This window comes from Mustela lutreola, chromosome 15 (genome assembly GCF_030435805.1).
Source record: "Mustela lutreola isolate mMusLut2 chromosome 15, mMusLut2.pri, whole genome shotgun sequence".
NCBI classification, from domain to species: Eukaryota; Metazoa; Chordata; class Mammalia; order Carnivora; family Mustelidae; genus Mustela; species Mustela lutreola.
In genome coordinates this window covers 45,654,310-45,676,141 of record NC_081304.1, presented here as the reverse complement: position 1 = coordinate 45,676,141, position 21,832 = coordinate 45,654,310, and the positions used below count along the sequence as shown (strand labels likewise).

The following is a 21,832-nucleotide window of genomic DNA, read 5'->3' as shown; positions in this document are numbered from 1 at the left end:
CTTCCCTCCCAGCCCTAGCTCGGTAACTGTGTGGCTAATGTTCACAGCACCCTCCTATGAACCCTCCTAGGTTCCCAAATGCGCCCCAGGCTGAAGCCTTAGGAGCCAGGGTTGAGCCGTCTGCTAGGCAGCTGGGGTCACACAAAGGAATGGTCTCATCTGCTAGCTGGGGTGGCCGTTTCCCCGCAGTGTTCTCTAAAGAGTTAACATGTATAGCCTCAAACATTTCAGGCTGTTAATCTATAATGCCGACTAGGCAATTTGCAGTTTTGGAAAGAAACTGACAAGGAAGGTCTCAGCTCTCCAAGTATCCGAAGCCACTGCTTCTGAGCCTGCACAGGGGTCACAGAGTGTTCCTCCCTTCCTCTCAAGGGGTGGGGAGGCAGACCATCTGTCCTTGGAGTTTGGGCTTTCCCTGGGTCACCTCACCTCGCAACCACATCTAACTCCCTTAGATATGGTCCACCCAACCCCTGTTTATCCATATCCCGGCCATCAGTCCTGTTAACTCTCTTCTGTGACCCGTCTCCCTTTATCCCTCCTCCTTCTCCCACTCCCTTTGGCTTTTGTTTGGCTGAGGAAATGGAAAGCTCACACAGGAAGTGCTGGGCCTCATTTGCTTGAGGTGCTGAGTCTGTTTTCTCTTTGGATGCTGTAGCAAATGGCCCGTTGCCGGCATATGCAAGCTGCTGCCCATCTTTGGGCAAGGGCTCAATCTGCAGCTGGGCACGTGGTCCAAGCTACAGCCGTCCCCAGCTAGGTTTTCCCTCCAAGGCTACAGACAGGCAGAGGGGGTTGGAACACTTGAACAAATTTGCTTTTTCTTTTCAGACTCTTTGCAGTATATCGAATCTGATGGCCTAGTAAACAAGTTCCTGTATAGCTGTGGGCACCACTGATGAATCCAGTCTAGGCTAGAGCAGCCAGCGTGATAGAGAATGGAGTCTCCTTTTGCGCTTTCTGTGCAGTAGGGATCAGCAACTGGTCATTTCTGGAATGCAGGTTTAAGCATAAAGGAGGAACTTTGCTGTCCTGGGGACTGACCACAAGACATTGTGGTTTGAGGGCTGGGGCCTCTGTTGGACAGAGCAAACTTGGCCTGACCACCACTAAGGGTAGTCCCACCTCACAGATGTCAGATCCAAGTGCTGGAAGTGGAATGAGAATTTACCTCCCTCACTTCCACTTTCTCATATAGCTGCCTAACACTCACTGAGTAAATAACTATGGTTGAGAGATTGGCAGGGTATGGTGGTTCTGTGGATTCCAAAGTGGCCTCTTTTGCTCATTGATCTTTCATACTCTGGAGCCTTTTCTTTTAAGGGCACTGGGAATAACACACTCCAGATAGTTCTGTGGATGTCAGAATAGTAATCCTTGTAACACTCCCAAGGTCCTTGTGCTGATCTCCATTTTGGAGGGTTTAGGAATGCTCTCAAGAGAATAGGAAGGAAATGGCTTCTACTTAATATCTCTCCTTTGGAGGTTTTCACTGGTTTTTGCTAGCATTTGTTCTCTGCAAAGACAGATCCATCATTGATCCTAACGTAAGGTGATCAGATAGCTTACCTTTCAGTTTGCTTCTCCTCCAGAAACCCTCATTCCCAAATTGTTTCCCTGACACACTTGGACCCTTATTCATCTACCCCCCTTCATTCCCTCCCTTTTATTTCATTACCTTCTTTCTCTGAACAGTTAGAGAATCATTCCAAAGCTTTCTTAGGGGAATTCCAGAGCTCAGCATTAGTCTCCTTGGTTCTCTCCTTTTTTGCCCATATTTCTCTTCATTCCAGCCCAATATACATTTCCTAGGCAGTAGCCACTTAGGCATGTGTGGCACACATAGGACGATGACGACAGGACATCACCAACACCGCACAGTGATAAGGGCAGGATTTCAGGGCCTCTTGTGCCTTCTACACAGGGACACTCATAGGTATGTGTGTTGGAGTCAGCAAGTAAGTAGATGGACTTTCCCATTTGTACTTGTAATAGGATGGCTATATATCCCCGGAGATTTTGGTACAGGGGATTACAGCAGGGTGTGGAAAGTTGCCTTGGGCTGCTCTGAAAGACAGTGTGGAGTGCTTTGGTTTGTTTCAAACAGACCACAGTGTTTGGAGGGACCATCTACTTGTGGGGTTTGGGGGAGGAGGAGTGGGGAACATGGTTTCTACACTAGATCTCTTGTTAGGAGGGAGAGGTAGCTGCTCCCCACTTAACCATGTGAGCATGAAGTAAGCTGTGAATGTCAGGTGATGGAGAGGAGCAGAGCAACAGTCTTTCACGAGCCTAAGCATAATGACCCCTCACATCCTAGGACCTTTGGCAGGCTAGGGCAGTGGGACAGCCTACCTCATTTCATAGTCTCTGCTGAAGCCAAATCTTCCCTCATCTTGATCTCTAGTTCTCAGTAAGTGAAAGAGTCAGGGGACTTTGAGAACATCCAAACCTAGCCCAGCTGTGGCAGTTGGTTTATTGCTTTCAGCTGGTACTTGAACCCAGGTCCTGGTCTTGGAGGCTTTCCCAGGTTTAATCCCCAGAGCTTTCTCTGCAGCTGTATGACACTGCGCTGACCCCGAATGAGGATAGGAAAATAGAACCAGTGCCAAGCCAGAGTCTCTTTTTCATTTGGAGTCTGGCTGTCTGCCCATGACCAGGGTTACATAATGGGAAACATAGCCGGGGCTCTGGAGAGCCCGCGTTTCACCAGGCTGCCCAGACCTTCGCATTCTGATGCTATATATCTTCCTAATTGTAGCTCGGATGCATTTATCACACTGTTGGACTGGAGTACTGTTAAAAAAAAGAAGAAGAAGAAGAAGAAGAAGAAGAAGAAAAAAACTCCAGAAATTCCTGGACTTGCTACTTTTCCATGGCTTGTCTTGTATAGTCTACAGAGCATGCTGGAAAAGGCTTATAGGGAGCTCTCTGAGTGCTGTCACATAGGGAGACTTAGGGATATGTAGGGAGTATGCAGTAAGCTGATTTCCTCAGGGAGCCTACATGTGTTGACCCTGTAGACGAGATAGAAATTCTTGAGTTAAAAAACAGCTAGTTCACTCACCCTCATGGGGCAGCTCTGAAAATAAGAACTAATCCCAAGTCTAATCGGCACCCCTTCAAGGACGCTTAATACATCTTCTGAAAAAGGGCATTTTAGGAGGTCACTAAGTAATAGTCCATCAGCACTTCCCTGAAGGAAGTGGTGGTGACTGTGGGAAGCCCCTTTGCTACCCTGGCTCCCCACCCAGTCTCCCTGGCTCCGGGTTGGGGCGTCAGCACTACAGCCTGGCACCAGGGGGTTCCTCTTCCTCCAAGTGCTGAGTGTGAGGCACACGTGATCTCTCCCACGGCAGGAGCCTCTGCCCCCTCCCAACTCCTCTCACAGGGCTTGTGAGAGGAAGGGGTGTTGGCCTAGGGCTCCAGTCTGACCCCAACAGGGTACAGCAGCTGACCCCAGGGAGCGTACTTTCCAACTCTGGGCTGAGGTTATTTGGGTCCAGTGTGTGCTAAACTAAGAAGACGTGTTGGAGTGGTTACAGCTAAAAATTTAGAGAGGCAGGAACCGTGAGAATCCGCACCAGGGAGGCCGCCGAGGGCTCCACTCATGCCGTGGAGATGTTGAGGTCCCCTGGGGGCTGCTCTTTCCCAAACACACAGTGTTGATGGGTTTAACACACCATAGTGATGCAACAGAGGCCATACATGTTGAGCGTAGCTTGGGAAAACTGCAGTCATGTAAGGCACTGACCTAGATGGAGGCTGAGGGAGGCACAGTAGAGGTACTTGAGACATCCTGGAATGAGGTTACCGTGACCTTTCGTTGGCCAAAGGGTTCCAGCTGCGCTGCTTAGAACATGCAGAAGTTTATGTTCCTGGAGTAGTGCAGGGTGATGGGGCTTCAGAATTCGATTTGCCCTATTGGGCAGAATTAATTTAAGTTGGACACTTTCCCAAGGGCCCCAGTTGACTTGTTTGTATAAATCAGAAAGGCAGAAGGGATTATCTTTTACCAGCTCTTAGGTTCTTATATTCATTTAATAAACAGCTGTTATTCTTGGAGGATGATATCTTGCTGCCCATGTCTTAACTCCTAAAACAGTGATCTCTGACACCCGTGTCTTCTCTTTATATCATGGCAGCATCTGGAAAATACACTACAGTTCCTCAGTCTCTGAGAGAGCTGCAGAGATTCCTACCACCCTCATCTCTACCCCATTCCAGAGCCCGTTGAGGTACTTGGCATTGTCACCAGACCAAATCCTCAGCCCACTGAAAACAGAGTTGGCATGACATCTCAGCTTAACAAAGGGGCTTCCTAAGGGGTTCATTCAGATCCTTTCTACCTGTTAGCCACTCACCACCTGCAGTTGAGTGTGAAGTCCTCAGGGCTGCAATGGTCTTATGTTGGCCATGGAACCCCATGTTGGGAGTTGTGGGCTGGGGTATAATGGTCCTTAGGCAGACAAGTTTTTTTTTTTTTTTTTTTTTTTTAAAGATTTTATTTATTTATTTGTCAGAGAGAGAGCGAGCGAGAGCAAGCACAGGCAGACAGAGTGGAAGGCAGAGTCAGAGGGAGAAGCAGGCTCCCTGCGGAGCAAGGAGCCCGATGTGGGACTCGATCCCAGGACGCCGGGATCATGACCCGAGCCGAAGGCAGCTGCTTAACCAACTGAGCCACCCAGGCGTCCCTTTTTTTTTTTTTTTTTTTTTTAAAGATTTTATTTATTTATTTGACAGAGAGATTACAAGTAGGCAGAGAGGCAGGCAGAGAGAGAGAGAGGAGGAAGCAGGCTCCCTGCTGAGCAGAGAGCCCGATGCGGGACTCGATCCCAGGACCCCGAGATCATGACCTGAGCCGAAGGCAGCGGCTTAACCCACTGAGCCACCCAGGCGCCCCCAGACAAGTTTTTAAAAGAGCATACTGCATATCTTTTTTTATTTTTTATTTTATTTTATTTTATTTTATTTTTTAAGATTTTATTTATTTATTTGACAGAGAGAAATCACAAGTAGATGGAGAGGCAGGCAGAGAGAGAGAGGGAAGCAGGCTCTCTGCTGAGCAGAGAGCCCGATGCGGGACTCGATCCCAGGACTCTGAGATCATGACCTGAGCCGAAGGCAGTGGCTTAACCCACTGAGCCACTCAGGCGCCCCTAAAAGAGCATACTGCATATCTTAAGAGCATTTCTCTTGTTGTGGCCTTCTGTCTTTCCCCTTTGTGCGTACAGTCCACGGGCTTTCTCTTTTCCAGCTTCCTCATGTCTAGTTTCTATGCCACCTTGGCTATATTTCCAGAACTCATTCCAGGAACCGAAAGACCCAACTTGTTTCCCATCTGTACTACAACTCTGATCTTCCATAGCTCTGAAACACAATGCAGGGCTTCTTCTCACTCACCTCTTTCCGGGTTTGTTCTGCAGCTGTGGAGTTTGAATGTTAGTGTTTAAACAAGCTGGTATTACACAGGAAATGGCCACCTCCACAGGCCCCTGCAGGCTTGTAACATGGGGTCATTGTACTTGATATTAATCACCAGTCAGCCTGTTCCCCCAGTAAAAATATGAAGGGGTGGGTGAGGGCTCAGTCCTCCTTAGACTTGCCAGAGGATGGCCTGAGACCTGGCTGTACCTTAGCACTCCACTCTCTGGACTCTCTATGTCCCTGGGCCTTACCCCTGATGGAGCCTTTAGAAAAGATCCTACCTGACCTCTTCCCTATAAAGCTGGCAGATCTGCCTTTCTTTCTGAGTTCTAGAAAGGAGATCTGTTGTGGTATAACTTGGCCTCACCTGTCTCACACCTTACTTAACCTTTTGGAGCATTTTGTGGGATAACACCTTGTGTGAGAAAACTCCAGAGTGCAGGAACACAGAAGCCTGTTAGTCTACCTGACACTAGGGCTTCGCAGTTCTTTGGACTGAAGCTGCTTTTCCAGGGGTGTATGCAGAAATAACCCCAGCCTGAAGAGTTAATCTGATTCCCCAAGTCAATATCCCCCAAACAACCAGCCAAGAGTGTATGTTGGTTCATTTCTGTGAAATGTGTTTCCCCAGTCACCTGGGTTGGCCTGGGCTGCATTGTATCGGCCAGCAGCTGCACTGCACTCAAACTGACAGCTACATTAAACCTTGGAATTCTGAGGCAATAAAAAGTAAATTAACTCTTATTTTTTTCCTTTCCTGGTGGAGTGAGTGAATGTATGTCTGTAGGGAAGTGAGTAAGCCTCGGTCCTGAGTACATACCTCTAAGTAGCCACTGCTGGTCTGTCCCAAGCTAGGATCTGGTGTTCAGACTCCAGCCAGGGGTCTGCTTTCCTGGTGTGTGGTGTTTCTGTGGGGTTGGGCCACTGGGTCACCCAGCAACTGCTGATCCTTGCTTACTAATCACATTACAGCCATTTGAGGGGTTCCCTTGCCACCATTCTGAGAGCCGTAAACGGACTCGCTGGACACAGTTTCATATTCTCTGGCTTCTTTGTGTCTGCTTGGTAAAGAATGCATCCTAACTGTAGTGGGATTTTGTGGGTCTGGGATCTTCCCCAAAATACGACTTTGGACCAGAATAAGCCAAAGGCACTCGCCCAGGCTCATAGCACTGTTTAGAACCAAAGGTTTTTTGAGATTGTCTGAAAAACCTTTTGGTTTTTCAAATGTTTCTAGAAGATTGGAAAAAAACTCATAGCCGCCAGAATTTGATTTTGGGCTCCTTGGCCCAGGATAACTTCGAACCCTCAGAACCCAAGGGCTGCTGAGGGTGGAAGTTTGGGAGGCACTCCTACCTGGGATAAGGAGCTAGAGCAGGAAAAAGCTAAGCTTTTCCCCTTCCATGCAGATAGGAAACCCTGTGTTCACCCACAGAGCTGACCTCTCAGCCCAGAGGCCTGGTTGGGGGTAAGCTGAGGTTATGATGCCCAGGTACCAGGAATTACCTCATCCTTAGCTTTTGAGGTCAGGCATCTCACCTAGGTTTTTTGGTTTTTTGGGGTGTGTGTGTGTGTGTGTGTGTTTTAAGTAAATGTATTTATTTGAAAGAGCATGAGTACATGTGAGGGTGGCGGGGGACAAAGGGAGAGAATCTCCAGCAGACTGCCTGCTGAGTGCAGAGCCGATGTGGGGCTTGATCTCATGACCCTGAGATCATGACCTGAGCCAAAATCCAAGAGTCAGATACTTAACCAGCTGAGCCACCCAGGCGCCCCTCACCTAGTTTAAGTACCTCTTCCTTTTAGTACTAGTTTCCTGACACTCCTCTTCCCTTCCCTCTGTGGAGAGTCACCGTATGGTGCATGGGTTCCTAATTAGTGTGTTTGTGTCCATGGTGCTCACTGGGAGAGGAGGTAATTGATGAAGTGATCTTGGGCAGTCGCACTAAGACACCAGAAGAAAGCAGCTACTTGGAATCAGAGTTCAATCACAAGACCAGACTGAATGGATCAGGGTAGAAGTGACCTTTCACTGAAGCATTTTGTGTATTCCCTTGGTTCTGGTTAGCATGGCCCTCAGGCCCCTTTATATTCTTTATTTGGGAACTCGGGACACTTCCTATGTCTTTTGGCACTAGCTGCTATCTTACAAACCAACCCTGGGGTAGGAGCTCTCATCCACTTCATTTTTGCAGTGAGTCTTAAGATTTTGGCCCAAGGTGGGTGGTAATGGGCAAAAGGCAGCTGTGGCAGGGGTCCCTAGTGGTGGCCAGCAGTCTCTGGGAGGAGTCAGTTTTGGTTTATCTGAGCCTTAGGGGACAGGGGAGCATGGTAATGAGAACCACATGGTACCACATATTTCTTCGTCTTGGATCCAAGATGGTAGGGGTGGGAGGATGAGAGAGGCATGTGGGGCCTCCCACTGTGGCAGCCGTGGGTAATTTTCTGCTGCCTCTCCCTGACTGGGGATGCTGCTGCCCACACCTCCCTACCCCACACTACGTCCTGAAGCGATCAGGTCCTTGACCTGCACAACACCAACCAAGGCCCCTAAGCCAAGAATTCAGCTGGGAGACTTTTCACCTTCTTCCTTCTCACTGTCGTCTTTCCTGTTTATTTTCCAAATTGCTGCTCTGCAGCCGAGCAGTGTCTGTTGGCCAGAGCTCACCAGCACTGTGGGATTGGACGCAGGCAGTGGGCTCAAGTGGCCAGCAGGGCACTGGGGGAGGAAGTGGGGAGCTGGAAGAGCCTCCCTGTGCGTCTCCCATGGGCAGCGCTAACCTCGGAGGCGGCCCTGAGCAGCCCTATCACATCCGGTGCTTGTCTCTGCAGCCGGGACCGGAGGATAAACTATCAGAGCTGTGGGGCAGTGCATCATTCCTCTTATTATTTTCTTCTCTGCAGATGGGGTCGTGGAAAGTTCAGTTCCTTTTAACCCTCGAAGTTCTGTTTATTCTACAGCTGGTAGCCTGAATGCCGCGTTTCCCATTACATCACAAAGAGGCTCAGGCAGATCTCTGCACAGAAACGTGTTGCAACTGTTTATTTTTTTCCATATTTAAACATTTCTGACAGCCAAACTCAGCTGAGCCAAAAGATGGAGCTTTGTGAATGAGTCTGGTTGTTGGTGTCTGTGCAGAGAGAAGGCTTTAGAAAACTCTCGTCCCTCCGGTGATTCTTCCCAAACATGTTCTTTTTCCTGGGCAAGGCCTGTGAAGCAAGTTACTTCTGCAGTACACGTGTGTTGATTATGTGCTGTTGTGTGATTAATGGGGCTGTGTTCCGCCTGGTTCCCAGGACACTCTTGAAAACAAGATGTTTCATTTCATTGCCTTTTCCTAGTGTAGTGATTACAGTAAATAAACCAGTGCAGGCTCCTTCCACCTGGAGTCAGTCAGGGAGTCCCCACACCCCGACTCCACTTTCTCTCCCAGCATCACCTTCAGTGGCATGTCCCTTGAATGCCCTTTTTTTTTTTTGCCATCTCCCAAAGGCTCCTAGACTGCGGGAGAAACAAATTGCTTAAGGCTGAAACCCCTCCCTAGCAGATTTGGCTCATGCGCAGTAACTCCTCTGGGAAGATTCCAGGATGTAACTCATTCGTAGCTCTCTTTGCCTCTTGCCACTCCACCTCTTGACCCTAATTGTAAAGCTTTTTTTTTTTTTTTTTTTTTTGTAATTCTCCTGTGCAACTCATTCCTTTTGTAGTACAACTTAGCATCAATAGGTACAAAAACTGGGATAGTCCCAGGCAAGGCAGAGTGGTTGGTCACCCTGTATCTAACCTTCTACAAATGAGAGAAAGGAGAGGGAGTGGGCTGGTCAAAACAGCACTGGACTGGTTCATCTGCTGAGATGCATGGGAAGCTTTAGTGTCCTGGGATGATCTTGGCAGGCCAAGAATGAGGTTTTTTATTGGGTGGGTGGGGTAGGAGGGGATGTTTAATTCCAGTACAATTAACATACAGTATTATATTAGTTTCAGGTGTACAGTATAGTGCTTCAACAATTCTGTACCTTACTTGGTACTCATCAGAACAGATGTACTCTTAATCCCATTCACCTATTTGTATTTGTTTGTTTTTCTGCTTATATGTAGGAGAAGATTTCTAAAGCATCATAAGGGGGGAAAAACCCATGTGACTCTCTTCATGGTGTGACTGGCCCCTCTGGCAGCATGGGAGGAGGGGAGATTGGCGCTCTGTTGCTATCTTGTGGCATATACTTGGCTGGACAGGAGTGGGGGAATTCTGGGAGCTGCCTCAGGCACTGGGTGTCTAGAATGTTTGAGTAAGTGTCTCAGGCACACTGTCTGGAAAGGTGACAGGACCTGCATTAGGCAACTGATTCTCTAAATTCCTTTTCCTCTCTGGTTAGGATTTTTAAAACTCCCCCTAACCAATTTCAACTTTGCCTAGATGGACACTCGCCCACCAGATTGTTGCCATGGATGTAGTTTTGTACCCTAGCTTTTTGGGTAAGAGTTTCTGGAAGTTCTCAGTCATAAGCAACATTTGCCACCAGTACCTCCCTTCACACAAGTGCTTAAAATACTTTAACTGGTCCATCTTTAGAGCTGTTCTTTCTGCCCTTATTTCTCACAGGGTTGCTATGGATGTGTGGTCGATGCTGGCTGATTTCTGTAACATATTGACTGCGGTGAATCAGTCTGAGGTGCCACTGTACAAGGACCCGGATGATGACCTCACCCTTCTTATCCTGGAAGAGGATCGGCTTCTCTCCGGCTTTGTCCCCTTGCTAGCTGCCCCTCAGGACCCCTGCTACGTGGAGAAAACCTCGGATAAGGTCAGCCCCAGGCCAAACATCCCTCCCCATTCACCCCTCCTCTTAATTCTCCAGACTTTTTTATTCTTGGGAAGTTTTCTGTGCAAACGGAACATGATTAAGTCATTGAGAAGGGTGTTAAGGGAAAATATCGACCTTTTAGCCACTGACATCCAGCTCTGTGTCCTGAAAAAAAAAAGCCCTCTTAACTTCCTTTGGTGTGTGTGTGTGTGTGCTCGCTGGCATGTTGTATATACGATCATTTCCTCACTTGTTTAAATAGTGCAGCTTGTGTTGGCAGTGCTCTCACTCAGCTCCAAATGGTTTGCATCATGCTTAAAGCACCCTCCTTCCTCCCCCCTCTCCTCCTTCCCCCAGCCACAAAACTCTGCGCTAGGAAAACAGCCAGGGCTTTTTCCCTTCTCTAAGGAGGGGAGTGATAAATAGGTGACTAGAGAGAAGCAGACACCATGTGTTAACTTACAAAAAAAGCTTTTAGGAATATGAAGCATTCCCCGCTGCCTGGTTTCTATTTTTCTTCCTCTAAGGACTGTGTTTTAACCTGAACTTTTTTCTGGTCTGTTTATAGAAAACAAAGCTCATTGCCTGTTGCCCCAGTGGGGACTCTGGAACTCTTAGTCTCTGCTTAACAGTTGGGTCTTTGACCAGGTGTGGAGGGTAGGGCAGGCTGCTCTGCTTCACATTCCCATGTAGCAATTGCTTGGGTGGGGAAGGGGCACCCACACACCCCGGGAACAAAGTCTCCTATGCTGAACTGGGGAACCCTGTGTCCAACCTCTTTGCTGAGTTGTTAACATCATATCCCCTGGGGAGGCCTTTGGGAAAGAGGCCACAAATGGCTTCTTGGGTGGAAGCCTTTTGGCCTACATGAAGTATATAGAGAGAGACATAAGTGCATGGCTTTTTTTTCTTTTTTTTAAGATTTATTTATATGTTTTAGGTAGAGAGAGAGAGAGCATGTGCTAGCGATGGGGAAGGGGCAGAGATAGAGGGAGAGGGAGAGAGAATTCTCAAGTAGACTCCCACTGAGCACAGAGCCCAATACAGGGCTTGATCCCAGGACTCTGAGAGCATGACCAGAACCAAAATCAAGAGCCAGCTTTCTAACCGACTGCGCCATCCAGGCACCCCAGATAGATGTTTTTTAAAAAAATACCAAATAGTAAAAACTAAATCCCAGCCATAAACTGTAAATATGAAAGAGATTATATTGATTAAAAAATATTGCTATATTGAAGATTTAAAATGTTTAAACGTGTTCTTTGTAGGAAAGAGTTATATGTTCATTATAGACAAGTAAAAAAAAAGAAAGAAAAATTTATCCACAGTCCTTTTACCTAGTGGTAACATCTCTGTTATTTTTGCTAATCATAATCATATTTAACTACTAGCATACACACTTTTTTATTTATATAGTTATCTTTGCTTATTTATTTATTTAATAAACATATAATGTGTTTTTATCACCAGGGGAACAGGCCTGTGAATCGCTAGGTTTACACACTTCACAGCACTCACCATAGCACATACCCTCCCCAATGACACTTTTTTAAATATAAAACTAAGAATTGTTATACAGACTATAATCTGATTTTTTTCACCAAATCTTTTTTTAGTGTATTCTTATATGGAATCATTTTTTAAAAAGATATTATTTATTTATTTTAGAGGGAGAGATAGAGGAGAACAAGTGGGTGGGACAGAGGGAGAGGAAGATAGAATCTCAAGGAGACTCTGTGCCAAGCGTGGAGCCCAACATGGAGCTTGATCTTGGGACCCCAAGGTCTTGACCTGAACTACAATCGAGTCGGCTGCTTAACCAACTGAGTGCCCTCTATGGAATCATTTTTGATTATTACTTTGTATTCTTCTGTATGCCAAGGTTTCTTTAACTAGTCTTTGCTTTATTGAGCCAAGGGACTGTTCTTAATTTTTGTACTGCTGTAAACAGTGACATGATCCTTATAGCATAATTTTTGCATATATTCCCCTTGGTTAAACCTATTGACATATAAAAAACCTCTTCCTCTTTGGATGTGTTTAATGACTAATATCTTGGGAATGTCAGACTCTCTCTCTCCTAAGAGGAATACTCATTTTATGCTTTTCCAGTGAAAAGTTGGGAGTGAAATCCTGCTCTTCTAGTGTCAGAAGGGGATAATAATGGGGAATTGTAGTATGTGAGGCTGAGGATAACTAACACCGTGTTTATATGTTGTGGGAGAAGGTCAGTTAGAAGAGAAACTGGGTAAGCATGGCTTGGGCCAGGAGATCTTAGTACTCTTCTTCTGTGATCACAAGGTGAGTTTGACTCTAGAGGGTACTTCTGGGAATCAGCTATTGGCTTAGCTGCCTTTTGGTGCAGAACAAGGAAGGAGGCCTAACCAGCTTCAGACTTGCTGACCCCTAACTCCTCATCAACCCTCCCAGTGGTAGTGTCAGTATGATATGTGTATGTGATACAGCATATGGTACAATGCAGCATATAACGAGTGTATGATGTGGCCAGAGAAGAACACAGAGCCAGCAGCCCATGCCCTCAGCCTATAGCAGTGGTTCACAGGCTGCCCCAGGGCAGTTGCACCTCGTGGCAGCTTGAGACTAAGGTAGGTCTCCACCTCAAGGACTGTGAAATAGGTATGTCAAACATAATGTCTCCAGATCCATACTCTCCCATAAATCTGGTCTGTCTGTCTTCTCCCCATCTTGGTAAATAACAACTTTGACTTTGGGTAGCTTATATCAAAATTCTTGGGGTTATTCTTGGCTACTCTCTTTTTCTCACACCTCCATATCTAATTTATCAGCTGTTCATGTCTTCTTTACCTTCAAAATAAATGCAGATACAAATCTTTCTTACCACCCCACTCTAGATCAGCTCTTTGTAATGCCTTCTGACTGGTTTCTCTAGTTCCTCCTTCCTCCTACTCCCCAGTCTGTTTTCAGCACAAGTGGAATGATCTTTTTATTTATTTATTTATTTATTTTTAAGATTTTAAAAAAGATTTTATTTATTCATTTGACAGACAGAGATCACAAGTAGGCAGAGAAGCAGGCAGAGAGAGGAGGAAGCAGGCTCCCTGCTGAGCAGAGAGCCTGATGTGGGGCATGACCTGAGGACCCTGTGATCATGACCTGAGCCGAAGGCAGAGGCTTTAACCCACTGAGCCACCCAGGCGCCCCAGAGTGATCTTTTTAAAACATCAATAAGATCATGTCACTTCTTTGTTCAGTACTTTCTGATAGCTGCTTTTCTCACTTAGAGCAAAAGCCAGAGTTTTGGTGGTGGTGGTGTTTTGTTTTGTTTTTCTTTTTTTAAAGGATTTTTATTTACTTGAGAGAGAGAGAAGGCATGAGAAGGGGGAGAGTCAGAGGAAGAAGCAGACTCCCTGTTGAATAGGGAGCTTGTTGCGGGACTCGATCCTGGGACTCCAGGATCATGACCTGAGCCAAAGGCAGTTGTTCAATGAACTGAACCCAGGCACCCTAAAAGCCAGAGTTTTAACAACATCCTGCAATGCTCTCAGTGATATGACACCACCTCTACCCGCCCTTAACTCTGATGTCAGCTCCTACTGCTCACCTCCTACTCGATATGCTCTAGTCACATTGGTGTCCTTGCTATTCTTCACACAAGCCAAGCACTCATGTCTAAGGATCTTTGCACTTGCTTTCCTCTTAACCCAGAACACTGTGTCCCCAGAGAGCTATGTGGCTCTCTCACTCCCTTCTAAATGTCACCTTGTTAGAACAGTCTTCCCTAGCTACTCTGTATAACATGTTTCTTTCCTTTTTTTTTTTTTTTTTTAATTCTACTTTATTCTCCATTGCAGAGGAAAATAACGTCTCTATATCTAGCATGTATTGGTCCCAGGATTAGGTACTTCTAAGTCTCCTGATAAGTCTGCCAAGTAGGTATTAGTACCTTTGTGTTGTTTGTTCTGTTGTGATGGTGGTGGTGGTTTTTCAAAGAGGTGACTGAAGTTCAAGAGAAGAGTGAAAAAATGTTGATAAACTTGTATGCGTCATCTGCATAGCTGACCTAGAATCTTTAGGTCAGCTATGGAGGGAATCTTTAGGAACCTCAGCCTTTTAGAAATCTGAAAGAGATCAGTATTTTCTCCAGCTTTTAGTGTTCAGTACCAAGAAATGTAAAATATGTCAAGGACTTGTCAGTAGCAGCAACATGTGCAATTTCAGTGCTGTCCAGATTGGTCCCATGTTTGGTCCCACCTTGATGCCCATTCAACAGGTATTTACTGAGCATGTCTGTATTATACTGTCTTACACACAGAACAAGAGAGATCTAGACTTGTAAAGCAAACATCCTAGTTTGGGAAGCAGTTGGTGGCATGTACAAACGTGAGAAGCAACACAAGTTAATTTGAACCTGTAATTAAGGAGGAACTCTTGAAATTCTGTTGAGCTGGTAATATTCCAAAGAAGGCATTGCTTAAGGAGCACTGATTTGGCATTAGTGTATCATTGTATTTTCTAAGCATGTTCTGTGGAACTCTAGTTTTATAGGTTCTTAATTGTTAGATGAAAGTAAAAGACTTTCATGATCATACAAGTTATGGTAAAGTAATGTTAAGCAGGGATGCCTGGAGTGGCCACAGTCAGCTAGGCATCCAACTCTTGATTTCGGCTCAGGTCATGATCTCAGGATTGTGAGATTGAGTCCCAAGTCATCGAGCTCCCTGCTCAGTGGGGAGTCTGCTTCTCACTCTTCCCCTCTCCTGCTGCCCCTACCCCCACTTATGCTATCTCTCTCTCTCTCTTTCTCTCTCTCTCTCTTTCTTTATCTCTCTCTAAAAACAATAATTTAAAAAAATTAACAACATTAAACAGAACCCAATACTGTAAGACTTACTGGAGCTTTAACATAGTGTACTGTGAGAATAGACTTTGCAGTCTTTCCCAAACTTGATTTACCAGTGATCTTTTTTTATTTAACATCTTGCAGGACTAGTATTTAGCTTTAAAAAAAAGGTTAAAAAAACAAACAAACAAACCTGGGTGTGGGATGAGCAAGAGGTAAGAAAACAGGTAGCTATTGGAATCATCCAGAAGAAAAATCAGATGAGGGTAAAAGCAGAGTGGAACCAGTTACATTCTGAAACAAACATCACAGATGTTGAAACAGAGCCAGCCAGGGCAAAGAAAGTGACCTTAGGTTCTTGTGTGGCTGCTGGACATCTAAATTCAGAAGGGATAAGTAATTTACTTACCCAAGGTCATGTAGTTAGTAAGGAAGTGTAGGTTTAGAACCCTTCCTTTTCTGTAGTACTTTAAAACTTCATGTTCTGGGACTCCTGGCTGGCTCCATCTGTATAGCATGGATTCATTCTTTCTTTCCTTCCTTCCAGAGAGGGAAGCGGGGAGTGGCAGAGGGAAAGGGAGAGAGAGAGAATCTCAAGCAGACTCCCCACTGAACTTGGAGACTGACGCAGGGATCAGCACAGGGATCGAACTCATGACCCTGAGATCATGACCTGAGACAAAAACCAAGAGTTGGACGCTTAACCAACTGAGCCGCCCAGGCGCCCCAAGCGTGAAACTGTTGATCTCGAGTTCATAAGTTCGAGCCCAGTGTTTGGCATAGGTTTACTTAAGAAAAATTAAAAAAAATTTTTTTTTTAAATCCTCCAGATTTGGTGTCTAGGATTTGGTTCAAAATAATTTATGGATAGAAGCATGAATGAAAAGACCAAATATTGATCATTATTACATCTGAATAATGGGTGGATTGATTTCATTATAGTGTTCTACTTTTGTGTATGTATGAAATTTTCTATAATAACTTGTGGTTAAAAACAGTAATATATAGCCATCCTGAAAGGAGGCAAAACAAATAAAATTCTGTGTCTTTTCTGCTACATTATGTGCATAAGTGATTAAAAAAGTAATCGAACTGTAATAATAATGAAGTTAAGCTCTTGCAGGCACTAATCGCCTTCCAGGCACTGCGCCAAACTCTTTACATGCTTTCTCATTGAAACCCCAACAGCCCTATATGCAGATAGGAGAAATGATGAAAAGGAAACTGTTTTAGGAGAAAGATGTTCAGTTCATGGTGTGCCTTAGTCAGTGTAAAAAAAAAAAAAAAAAAAGGCTTAATTGTCATCTTCAAAATCTATGTATGTAACTGGTGATACTAACCAAGGATCTACAGTGTTTCTATAGGATATGTAGTCTTTCCTTTATCTAAAGAACTTTCCTGAAGCTCTAGTTATTTAAAGGTACTGATGCATTTATGCATGCAGAGGTGTAAGCAGTGCTTATTCTATCATCCCCATAGTAGTTTTATTTGTCTTACTCCCCATATTGTCTGACCAAGAACTAAGTGAAGAACTTTTCAGTAAGCTAATGCTGCGGCCATTCTTTGGGTTGATTGGGGAAATAAATTATTATAAATCACATTATAATTTGGTGTTTTGAGTCTCATATCACATCCCATTCATTCTTACAGTCATTTTTGCTTTCTTTCTGGATGTAGGATCCTAGGAAACTTTGTCATACTTAAATATGTTGTTGAGGTTAAAGATGGGGCTTAAATTGTCCAAGTTTTGGAACTCCTGGCTTGTCTGCTTATTTATTTGTTAAATGACATTTTTGGAGTGTTGTTTGTTGTATACATAATTACCCCAAAATGTTTAAATGGAAAATAGGGAAAAGCACAAAAAATAAAAATCACCTGCAAACTACCACCTAAAATTAATCAGTGTTAATAGCATAGTTTAAGTCCTCCCAGTCTTCCCCATGCTTAAATGTGTATCCTTATTCTTTTCTTTTCATAAAATTAGACTGTCCAGTATATGCTTTGTTCTTGTTTTATGTCTTTTATACACTTATATATACTATACATATTTTTTTAAGTTTTTAAAATTTATTTGACAGAGATCACAAGTAGGCAGAGAGGCAGGCAGAGAGAAAGGAAGGGAAGCAGGCTCCCTGCTGAGCAGAGAGCCTGCTGTGGGACTGGATCTCAGGACCCTGGGTTCATGACCTGAGCTGAAGGCAGAGGCTTTAACCCACTGAGCCACCCAGGTGCCCCAAGATATACTATATGTATTATATATACATATATATATATATATATATATATACTTGTACACGTGCATACATACGTGTGTGTGTAGTTTTGGGCAATATATTGCCTTTGTTGTTTGGTGGTCTAGAAAATATTCAAGTGCTACCAGTGACTAATTTATTTAAAAACATACTTGATCCTCTATTCTCAAAGTATCAACATCAAGAATAGAAAAAAAGCCACAGCTATTGACTCATGTATTTAAGATATGGAAATTAGGGCTGCTTACAAATATGTATTTTCTTTTTTTTTTTTTTTTTAAGATTTTTATTTATTTATTTGACAGACAGAGATCACAAGTTGGCAGAGAGGCAGGCAGAGAGAGAGAGAGGAGGAAGCAGGCTCCCCGCTGAGCAGAGAGCCCGATGCGGGCCTCGATCCCAGGACCCTAAGATCATGACCTGAGCTGAAGGCAGAGGCCTCAACCCACTGAGCCACCCAGGCGCCCTGTATTTTCTTTTTCACACAATTCCATGTTGTTTCTGAATTTACAGTAGTTATTTAGAATTAATTTTGTATTAAGTGTTTTCAGTGCTCACCATCAGGTCTTTTACTCTCTGGCTCCCCCCCCCCCCTTTTTTTTAAAGACTTTTATTTGTCAGAGAGAGAGAGAATGCCCAAGCTGGGGAGCCACAGTCCAAGAGAGAAGCAGGCTCCCTGCTGAGCAAGGAGCCCAATGCAGGACTCAATCCCAGGACACTCTGAAACCATGGCCTGAACCAAAGGCAGATGCTTAACCGTCTAAGCCACCCAGGCGTCCCGGGTTTCCCATTTTTATTATGTCCTTGACTCATCTGCTATTCAGTAGTAATATACATACTTATGCAGAAGAATCAAATAATTCACAAAAATATATACAGTCAAAAACCACCTGCCAGGAGTAACTGCTGCTAACAATTTCATATTTACCTTTTTAGACTGCTTATATACTGACTAAAACATATTTATACATGTATATACCTAAATGATTAAAATGATAGTGTGGTGTTCATTGCATTTCAAATGCACTTACATTTTGAAATAGTTTTTATTTTGCCCTTGCACATGAATGGCAGCTTAGCTTAAGTCAACTTTTTTTCCCCCTTAAAACTATAGGTATTATCCCATTGCATTAATGGTTAGGAAAAATTGGAGGAAAGTCTGACTTTCCTTCCTTTGAAGTCAGACTCTTTCTTTGGTCCAAAGGGGGTAACTTACAGTCTTTTATAATCTTGAATTTCAGATTGTACAAAGATTTATTTAGATGTTGGGCTTTGTACTTTAATTTTTTATGGACACCTAATGAGCTTTTTAATAAGCAGAACCACTTCTATCTTTGGACCAGAAAAGTTTTCGTGTCCTTGATTGCTAATGTTCTGTTTATTCTATTCTTTTCTTCACTGTCTTCTACACCTCTTTCTGTCATTTTCATCTCTTTTTGCTTTGCCTCTGCATTGTCGGAGAGCTTTGCAAGTTTATATTCTCTGGAATTGATTGAGATTTTTTTTTTTTTTTTTTTAAAGATTTTTTTATTTTTATTTATTTGTCAGAGAGAGAGTGAGCGAGAGCGAGCATAGGCAGACAGAGTGGAAGGCAGAGTCAGAGGGAGAAGCAGGCTCCCTGCGGAGGGCAAGGAGCCCGATGTGGGACTCGATCCCAGGACGCCGGGATCATGACCTGAGCCGAAGGCAGCTGCTCAACCAACTGAGCCACCCAGGCGTCCCGAGATTTTTAAAATGCTGATTCTACTTTTTATTCCTTCTAATTCAGGTTTTTTTTTTTAAGATTTTATTTATTTATTTGACAGAGAGAGAGACAGAGAGGGAACACAAGAAGGGGGAGCGAAGAGGGAGAAGCAGGCTTCCTGCCGAGCAGGGAGCCCGAAGTGGGGCTCGATCCCAAGACCCTGGGATCATGACCCGAGCTGAAGGCAGACACTCAATGACTGAGCCACCCAGGCGCCCCTCTAATTCAGTTTTTAAGTCTGCTAATGTATTATATGTTAACTCATATTACTTCCCTGTTTTATCCTGGAATCTTTATATTTTTGCCTACCTTTTATCCAAGTCTGTTTAATCTATCTTTGTTTTGTCATTTTTCTTTTATCATACTTCACAGAGTCTATGATTTTAAAAATTCAGTTTTAAGAATATCTTCTTCATTTAACATTCCCCATACTCCCTGCAAATATGCTTTGTTTCTCTATCTTTTTGTGTGCTATGTTCTCCACTTTTAATGTTGCAGACCCTTTTCATAAGCCCCAACTTGGATTTCTATAATCTGATTCTGGCCAGTTATATTTCTTTGAACAAAGAAAGGTGTCCTCAGGTCTGATAATCTGCTTCAAAATAGGTTATGTAGATTCTCATGGGATTTCTCCTTTGTCTACAAATACTATTTAAAATCTTGTCAAATCTATAGCTGGTTATTATAAGTTTTGTAAGTATTACCAAGTCATAACCCTAAGGGAGTGGGGAGGAGGCCAGGTGGTATCCAATCTTACTAAATGAATTTATTTTCTACATTTGCTACTCTGTATATAGTGGAGCTACTACACCAGAGCTAGTTTCCTGTGTCTGATCTCTGTTTCACATAAATGATATGGCAATTTCCGACCTCCTCACTGGAGCTGTGGTCATGTCAAGAGGAAATTCTACTCCCCGGCCACTCTATTATTTAAAGATTTATTTATTTATTTTGGGAGAAAGAGATAGCAAGAGGAGGGCCCAAGGAAGAGGGAGAGAGAATCCCCAGCAGACTCTGCACTGAGCTCAGAATCCGAAACAGCTTAGAACCCTGAGATCTTAGAACCCTGAGATCATGACCTGAGCTGAAACCAAGAGTTGGATACTTAACCAGATCTGCCACGTAGGCACCCCTGGCCACTTCCCATTTAGTATGGTAGTTTACCCCTGAAATGCTGATTGTGAGTGTTACTGATTTGGAGCTGTAAAAAAGCTTCCAAGTGGTGTTCTACATCTACCCTATGCCCTCACACTTTGCAGTAGACAGAATAATGGCCCATTGAAAATGGTTCACATCTTAATTCCTGAAACCTGTTGAATGTTACCTTACAAGGCAGAGGTAGCGGTGCCTTTGCAGATGTGATTAAGTTAAGTAAGAATCTTGAGATGGGAAGATGATCCTAGATTGCTCACATGTGATTAATGTAATCACAAGGGTCCTTATAAGAAGGTAGGAATGTCAAGAGTCAGAAAAAGAGGGGCGCCTGGGTGGCTCAGTGGATTAAGCCTCTGCCTTCCACTCAGGTCATGATCTCAGGGTTCTGGGATCGAGCCCCACATCGGGCTCTCTGCTCGGCGGGGAGCCTGCTTCCTCCTCTCTCTCTCTCTCTCTCTCTACTTGCCTCTCTGCCTACTTGTGATCTCTCTCTGTCAAATAAATAAAATCTTTAAAAAAAAAAAAGTCAGAAAAAGATGTGATGATGGAATTAAAGGTCCCAGTGAGAGAGATTTGGAGATAGTGTGCTGCTGGCCTTGAAGATAAGGGGAGGGACTATGAGCCAAAGAATGCAGGTGGCCTCTAGATGCTAAAAAAGACAAGGAAGCACCAAGAACTCCCAAGAACACCAAGGGTCTGAGAACACTGTCAACACCTTGTTAACTGATAAAACTGACAACACCCTGTGAACACCTTGATTTTAGAATTTCTGACCTTTAGAACTGTAAAGTAATAAATTGTATCGTTTTAAGCCATTAAATTTGTAGTAATTTGTTACAGCACCAATAGGTGACTAATACACCCTTCCAAACTGGAGAATTTTACAGGCTTTTCATTTTTTACTTCTCTTGGTGCTTTCTTCTTCTTCTTCTTCTTTTTTAACCTTTTAAATTATGAAATCTGCATATGGAAATGCATTAAACAAAAAAACTTGGCACAAAATGAGGACCTTGACCAAGTAGGTCAAGAAATAGAACAACACAGGGATGATAATTATGTAGTTTATGTAGGAGGTCCTAGCCAGTACAGTAAGACAAGAAAAAGTAATAAAGTATTAAAAATATGATTGGAGGGGCCCCTGGGTGGCTCATTTGGTTAGGCAACTGCCTTCATCTCAAGTCATGATCCCAGGGTTCTGCAATCGAGTTCAGCATCGGGTCCCCTGCTCAGTGGGGAGTCTGCTTGTTCCTCTCCCTCTGCCCCTCCTCTGGCTTGTGCTCACGCATGCTCTCTCTTTCTCTCTCAGATAAACTCTTATTTTATTTTATTTTTTTAAAGATTTTCATTTATTTGACAGGCAGAGATCACAAGTAGGCAGAGAGGCAGGCAGAGAGAGAGGAGGAAGCAGGCTCCCTGCTGAGCAGAGAGCCCGACGTGGGGCTTGATCCCAGGACCCTGGAATCATGACCTGAGCTGAAGGCAGAGGCTTTAACCCACTGAGCCACCCAAGTGCCCCTAAACTCTTATTTTAAAAAAGATGTTTTGGTAATACATTATATGTTAATAAAAATGATTGAAAAAAAAAAAAGATTTGGAAGGGTGAAAAATCAAGCTAAAGATGTCTTT

At 44.1% G+C, this 21,832-nt stretch overlaps 1 protein-coding gene across 2 annotated transcripts in view; it reads left to right on the top strand.

Annotated features, from left to right (window-relative positions):
• SMG6 (SMG6 nonsense mediated mRNA decay factor) overlaps nt 1–21,832 on the top strand; it is a 249,835-nt gene that overhangs the window by 114,648 nt on the left and 113,355 nt on the right. For both annotated transcript variants that reach the window (XM_059150396.1, XM_059150397.1), the window contains exon 13: nt 10,032–10,233. In XM_059150396.1, the coding sequence (XP_059006379.1) occupies nt 10,032–10,233 (202 nt within the window). The remainder of the gene's footprint in view (nt 1–10,031; nt 10,234–21,832) is intronic.